At 54.6% G+C, this 7341-nt stretch overlaps 1 protein-coding gene across 1 annotated transcript; it reads left to right on the forward strand.

The window, feature by feature from the left end:
* The first annotated feature begins 619 nt into the window (after positions 1-619).
* THY1 (Thy-1 cell surface antigen) lies at positions 620-5713 on the forward strand. The gene is made up of 4 exons (XM_004689173.2): positions 620-705; positions 3114-3174; positions 3650-3985; positions 4452-5713. The coding sequence occupies exons 2-4, from the start codon at positions 3138-3140 to the stop codon at positions 4562-4564; spliced, it is 486 nt and encodes a 161-aa protein (XP_004689230.1). The 5' UTR covers positions 620-705; positions 3114-3137; the 3' UTR covers positions 4565-5713.
* Positions 5714-7341: the final 1628 nt, after the last annotated feature.

Here is a 7341-nt window from a genome sequence, read left to right on the forward strand (position 1 = left end):
GGCCCCAGAGCAGAAACTCCTGAAGACCTGGGTGTTCTATGGCAGACAGAGGAGTGCAAGGCTGGGGGCTGAGAAGGCCCGGTGCACTGCCGGCTTGCTGTTGAAGGACAGCCCAGTAAGGAAAAACACCCCAGTGCCTTCCTTTGGAGAAAGCCTGGAACACTCCAACTCCAAACCCTCTTACTGAAGGCTCTGGGGAGTTGGGCTCCAGCAGAAAGGGAAGCAAGGAAGCCTGGACACTGTCCAAGGGGGGCAGTGGCTGGCCTGCATATGCTACTCTTTGGTCTTCCCACAGACTTCAGATGACTAGGTCAAAAGAAAGGATTAAAGCCTTAAAGCCAAGCAGAAGCAGTCCTAGTGGGGCTCTGGGAGGAGGCTAGTGTTCCCTGAGCTGCCCCACCCTCATTCCAGGGGGTCTGAGCCCTCCATCTCAGGGCTCGCACTGCCAGCTACAGGGTGAGGTTCCCTTTGGGGGGCAGCGGGCCACGCTCCCAAACCAATGCTGACTGCCTCCAGCTCCCTCTGCGTTCCTTTCTCGCTCCCCTCGAGCCTCTGATTGGCTGAGCCCCCGGGCCCCTCCCCACTCTTCTTCTCTTCCCCCCCCCCCACCCCACCCCTGGTTAAAAACTGCGGGCACCGGCTGGGTGCTGCAACTGGAGGCGGCTGCGCATCCGGAGGGAGCAACGGCAGAGGACAGGATCCCAGGTGGGAGCTGGAATCGGGGGGAGGCCGGGACGCAGGAACAGCCCCCGGTGCCCTTGCAAGCCCTGCAACCCCAAGGCTTCAGGCATTTGGTCGCGGGCGTCCTGGGAAAGAGGCGGGCTGTGCCGCGCGGTGGGGAGGGGTCCGCTTCCTTGCAAGGGCGGGAGTCAGATGCCAAGTGCTGCAAGCCAAGGGCAACGCTGATCCCCGCTTTTCCGGAGAGGCGCACCCCCACTTTCGTCCGCTGGGGGACCGTTGTCTGGGCCGGAGTGCTGAAGAAGAACCGGGAGGAAGGGCGCCAAGGACAGCCTTGGGTTATGCTCTTTACCTAGAGCCACCCCCAAACCCAGCTACCAAAAAGCCGGAGCAGTGAAATGGGGTGGAGGGGTGCGGGGGGGACTGGAGAGAAGGGAGGACCGCAAGCCGGAGGGAATCTCTCTGCCCTGCGACCTCGCGGCAGGCTGGCAGCTGGGCATCATAGGAGAGGGAAACCGCAGTGCTGCAGGCGGGGACTGGGAATTAGGCGTGCATACGGGGGAGGGGAGAACTGAAAAAGGGTGAGAGGGGGAAGGGGGACCCTTCTCGGAAGGACTGGGAAGAACGACGAATGAAATATGGAAACGGAATAAGGGTGGGGCTAGCCAACGGCTGCTGGAAAGGAAGAAGGGCAGAGCTTCCCTGGGCTCCGGGCTTAGGGGAGGAGACTCGGGTAGCAGACACGGTAGCGGACCTCTACAGGCTGCCTCCCCACTGCTTTCCCTCCCCCTCTCCTTGCCTCGACCTCCCTCTCTAGTCCAGACTTCTTTCTTTCCTTTGGAGTTACAGCTGCCGGTTCCACAACCTGGCACCCCTCCTCCATAACTCAACATCTGTCTGGGATCAAAGCCACATGACACCACAGCATCCCAACAGCACCTCTGGGTACCTTTCAGCTAGGGACAGAGGAGATAGGACTGTAGCCTCAGCCTCCCGGAGTCCCATCTGACCCGGAAGCGGGGCTAAGCCCTGGGGATCCTGGACACTTTTGGGTACACACCCCTCCAGTGGCCCCTCCCTGGCGAGGAACACAGGCGAGGACAGGCTAAGCAACCTGCTCCATGTTGCCTCGCCAGCATGTTGGACCAGTGGAGGCTGAAGCAAAAGAACAAAAAAAGGCAAAGTTTATTGCCCAGACGGGAAGCTACTGATGCTGGACTGGAAAACTCCAAGTCCTGGAACAGTGAAAGCATCCTTGGCTCCTGTGCAATCAGAGCATAAGAAAGTGGAGATCACCATCACTTTCTGCCACACACATCCAGAAATACCCCTAGCGGTGTGCCAAGTACAATTCCCTTGCCTCCCACATACTAGACATGACCCCTCACCGTACTGAGTCAACTAAGAAAAGGGACAACCACAGTGATAGGTGGCTGTCTTTTCTCTTAATTCTGACTGCAACCTATGGGTATTCAGAGATTCATTCATTCATTTACAGAGGATCTCGGGAGCCTCTGTGATATGCCAGGAATTCTTTGGGTATGGCCAGTTTTCCTCTCAAAAAAAAAAATAGTAAGTCTCTGAATGGGGAGTTTTGTTGTTGGGACAGAATTTTAGTTCTGCAAGAAAGAAGAGTGCTGGCGATGGTTTGCACGAGGTGACTGTGCTTTACACTGCTGAAGTGCACACTTATAAATGGTTGGTTGTATGTCTTCTGTTATGTGTAGTTTATCACAAGTAGTAAAAAAGAAATCCTTGACTTCCTGAAAGGAAATGGGAAGGGTAAGGAAAAAGTCATTAATTCAAAGTCACCACTCACACACACACACACATACATACACACATATGCACACCCTATTGATGTTCCTTCTCAGCAGTAAAACATTGAAAGATGTATCACTAGATGGTTTTGACATTGTGTGAACACCAGAGAGTGTACTCACATCAACCTAGATGACAGCCCACAGCCCACAGCCCACAATGGCCACATGGTATAGTCTATTGGGGCCAACATTCTATTCTACTCACTTCCCAAAAAGCCAGTAAGTAACATGTGACTACATTTGTAATGGAATATTATTCAGCCGTGAAAATGAAATTCTGCCATTTGCAAAAATGTAGAGGGACTTTGACAGCATTATGCTAAGTGAAATAAGTCAGAAATAAAATATTGTGCAATCACATTTATGTGTGGAATGCAGAAATCAAACTGAACTCACAGAGAACAGATTAGTGGTTGCCAGTCATGGAGGGTGGATACAGATGGTCAAAAGGTAAAAAGAAAAAGGAAGAAAAAAAAGGGAAGAAGTGTAGAGAGGAGTTTGGCTCCCCACCATGCCACTATGGCATGTCCACCAGGGGCCCTAGCTCTGGCATAAGTGCAGGCGCATGTGGCCCATTTCTTGTCTGATTTGTAAATCCTGTTCCCACCCTAGATCCTGGACTAAGCACTGGACACCATGAACCCCACCATTGGCATTGTTCTCCTGCTGACAGGTACTGGGCAAGGGGCAGGGCTGGGATCCCAAACACCCTGGCTAGCTTCTCTCATAAACTTCATGGGGTAGACATGACTAAGGCACAGGACCCTCCCTCACCCCTAAATCAGCTAATCAATGTGATGGGTCTTCTGCCTGCCCAAAGTGATTTTAGGAACATCTCACTGAGCCTGCCTCATATGACTGAATTGGAATCTTCAATAGAATCCAGGAAACTGCATCAACTTCCCAGCCCAGGATCCCTTGCCCTGGAACAGCTTGGTGGGACCCAGGATTAGAGCAGATAAGAAAGGGAAGCTAGGGTCTGCTGCAGGCCAGTGGCACTGACCCTCAGGGAACTCCAGAGTGGGGAAAGGTGCTCAGAAGGCTAACACTGGTGCCCTCCCTGGCCAGGCCCTCTTCTAGTGTTAATGTGGGTGGGAGTTCCCTTTCCTGCAAGACCCCCAACTTGGAGGGGGCACGGCTGGTGCCAGTCTTGCAGGTGGCCTGTGGGCAGAAGGTAACCAGCCTGACGGCCTGCCTGGTGAACCAGAGCCTTCGTCTGGACTGCCGCCATGATAATACAACCAACTTGCCCATCCTATACGAGTTCAGCATGACCCGGGAGACAAAGAAGCACGTGCTGTTTGGCACAGTGGGGGTGCCTGAGCATGCGTACCGCTCCCGAACTAACTTCACCAGCAAGTACAACATCAAGGTCCTCTACTTGAACGGCTTTACCAACAAGGACGAGGGGACCTATACGTGCGAACTCCGCCTCTCTGGCCAGCCTCTCACCATCTCCAACAGGAATGTCTCAGTGCTCAGAGGTAAGGCCAGTCCCCAACAAGGCCCAGTGGGCTTGAGAGGCAGGCTGGGAGGACAAAGGCAGCAGGCAGACCCCTGGGCTGGGCTCCTGACATCATCCTTCCCCCAGCTGCAGCTGGGTGCCCTGGAACCACTGCCTCTTCTTGGGGAAGAGAAAAGGGGAACAGAGTGGTAGAACCATGATGACGGGCAACCACTTGGCCTCCCTGGCCCTCCTTCTCACCTCCTTCTCACCCCCAAGACGACAAACATGGCACTAGCTACCTCACCTAGTTTTCCAGTGCTGATGCTTAGTAAAGATGTCACAGGTTCAAGGGCTCAGTCACCTGTAAATGGGGGGGGCGGGGGGGATAGTTTTATTGGATCAGGTTCCAGCTAATACATCATGGCACCTGACTGCCCGGAGGAAGTCCCCTGCCTGAGTGTGTTCCCTTTCGTTCTTGCCCTTCCCCCATTTTCTCTCCTCAGACAAACTGGTCAAGTGCAAGGGCATAAGCCTGCTGGCCCAGAACACCTCGTGGCTGCTGCTGTTCCTGTTCTCCTTGCCCCTTCTGCATGCCATGGATTTCATCTCCCTGTGACTGGCTGGGCCCACGGAGGACACGGGAAGCCGCATGGCCCAGTCCAGAGATCCTACTTCTCTGAGTCAGTTGACCCCCTTCCCCCAATCCTTCACACACTTCCGGGAGACCTGGGGACCCTGGCCCTCATAAGGAATCCCGGTGTTGCATGCCATTATCCACCCACACCCCCTTGCCAACCCCACTACCACCTCCCACCTTCTCCGCACGCCACTGGCTGTCTTTTTGTACTGTTCCAGAGCTGCTTCTATATGGTTTATTTAGGGGTTATCCTTCCTTTCTTTGGGAGTTTGTGAAAAGGGAAGCCAGGGTCGGGGAACTGATGGAGAGTAAGGGCATGGAAGGGATAGTAGAGTGAAGGGGTACCAGTCCTGGAGGGTCATCCTTGCCCACCAGGACCAGATAAAGGACAGACCTAGATGAAGAGGGAGGTGGAGGTGTCTGAGCACAGCACATCCCTCAGCAGGTGGGAGTGGTGCTGAAGACCCAGATATAAGGGTCCCATCAAGCATCTATGGCCATCGTGTAAGGAGGGAACTGAGCATCTCTAGAGCATTCTCAGCCCCAGCCAAAAGCTGTCCCGTTACCACTGCAGGGTCCCCTGGAGACCTTGGGTCAGGGGCCCAGTCCAGTGAAAACACAGACTCTAGTGCTAATGGAGGACTGGAAAGGGGCTACAAGTGGGAGTCAGCACGCCCCCCTACTGTCCCACACTAGCTCAACCAGCAGTTGAGAGGAGGACAGAGTAGGTCAAGCCCCCTCCCCACCCAGGCTGTCCGAGCTTCTAAAAGCTCTGGGAACTGACTGAAGGCAGTAAGTCAGGCCGGGTGGAGCCAGACCCAGAGTTTGGCCAGTGTTTCAGGGAGAGGCCCTTCCCTGCCTCCCAACAGTGTCAGCTGTTTGGAGCTGGGATCTCAGCCCTCAAGCCCTACCCCACAGACCTGCTTTCTCAAGGGCCGGGGGACACAGGGGGGCAAGGCCATGGGTGACAGGTATGGGGGACCTGCCTTGGGAGACGGCTTTTCCCAGCACCCAGCTCCCCGCCCAGTGGCTCTGCCCCGCCCCGTGACTGCGTGTAGTGCCACACAGCTTATGGCATCTCATCGAGGAAGAAAACTGCACAATAAAAATCAGCCTCTGGAATCTGTCCTCCTGGTGTCTCTGCTCCGCTCCTCTGTCTGTCCCCAGGTCTGTCTCCCTCCCTTAGCTGGGCATAGGGAGGCCAACCTGCCAAGTCTCCCTCTTCCTCTCTTCACTCACCCCTGCCTGCCCCTTAGGGTTTACCGCTGCATTCTGGGCTCTGAATGACTCTGACACATTTGCCCAAATAAATGAGTGTTCTAGCTCTGCTGACTCACCTACCACCAGGACCACACAGCCCTTGCTCCTGAATATGTTAATAAGCACCCCCAGGTATAGGAATCTGCATTTTCTTAGTTCTAGCTGTTTTCAGAAATTCCCCCTCAGGTTGCACCTGCTATAGAGAGGGGGCCTCTGAACTCCCTCCAGCTCAAAATGCAAATGCCAGGACAGCACGGAGAGAGCCCAGGAGCCAGAGTGCAAGCATCTCTCCTCACATCCAGTGACCATATAAAGGACTGGAGGGTAGGGAGAGGACCCTGATGCTCATCCCCTAAAAGTCAGTGAGTACAGGGGCCTCCCTGATGGCATCAGGGGTTAAGTCTCAGCACTATGAAGCTATCGCAGCCACTGCAGCACAAGTTCAATCCCCAGCCAGGGAGGTGACCCACAGCATAGCAGACCTCTCCTGTCTCACCCGCTGCTCCCCTCAGCAGTATATTTCAGTACCTCTGCCCATTCTGCTCCCCACTCTGTCTCTGGTGAATCCTCTTCACCCCTGGCCTGTACCCCCAGTTCTTGTATAAATAAATAAATCTTTATAAAAAATCAGTGAGTACAATGTGGATAAGCCTGACATTGGTGGGCTAGGTCAGGATCCTAGGGTAGTCCGGGCTTCTACTGCTGGCAGTGAAGCAACCCCAAGTCAGCGTTCCCTGTTTTGCCAGGGAATCCGGGGGGAAGGCTGGCTCATGTGGTATTTAGTGCTGGCTGGGATGATTTTTTCTGATCATTTGCTAAACTCATGCCACTTGTTCCCACTCTTCCAGACATCTCCATCCAGCCTGCAGTAGCCCCGACAGAGACCATGCCCAAAGAGGGAAGGAGAAGCCCAAAGGCAGGGGTAGGCGCCTATGTCACCATCCATGAGGCCTGCTCATCCTGTGTGGGCCAGTCTGGGGTCTCTAGAGACAGGCTCCTCTTGTTCTGCCCAGCTCAGAGCAGCAAGTGCCCTGAAAATGGAAAGAGCCTTTGTTGGGGAAAGGAGTTCAAATGCCACCCTCGGGGCAGAAAGAGTTAAAACCCAAAAGGCTTTCTGGGAGGAGATGGGAGGCCAAGTGTGAAGCCTCAACTGCAGGCCAGTCTAAGACAGGAAGTGCTGCTTCCTGTGAGGTCTCTGTCACATCCTAAGTCTTTCCTGAAGACTAATGGCCACTCTCTCCAAGGATGCCAGGGTGAAGGTGGTGTCCACCTCCGTAGCCACTCTTGGGAAGGAGCACCTGAAGCCCAGAGTGGCATTAGCGTAAGAAGTCAAAGAGGCCAGGAGAAGACCAGGGACAACAGAAAGGCAGGAAAGAAGGGAACAGAAACAGCCCTATGACTTAAATCCAGGACTATCAGTCCAGCCCAGAAAGACCATGCTTGGGCTGGGGCTGCAGGGGCCCACAGCAGGCCATGACAGCACCTGCCCTCCCTGA

Source organism: Condylura cristata, unplaced genomic scaffold (genome assembly GCF_000260355.1).
Source record: "Condylura cristata isolate star-nosed mole 26May11 unplaced genomic scaffold, ConCri1.0 scaffold00025, whole genome shotgun sequence".
Taxonomy (NCBI): Eukaryota; Metazoa; Chordata; class Mammalia; order Eulipotyphla; family Talpidae; genus Condylura; species Condylura cristata.

Coding starts and splice junctions, on each gene's coding strand:
- THY1 (XM_004689173.2), top strand. CDS start 3,138: ATGAACCCCACCATTGGCATTGTTCTCCTGCTGACAG. Junction 3,175..3,649: donor CATTGTTCTCCTGCTGACAG/GTACTGGGCAAG, acceptor GGCTGGTGCCAG/TCTTGCAGGTGGCCTGTGGG. Junction 3,986..4,451: donor GAATGTCTCAGTGCTCAGAG/GTAAGGCCAGTC, acceptor TTCTCTCCTCAG/ACAAACTGGTCAAGTGCAAG.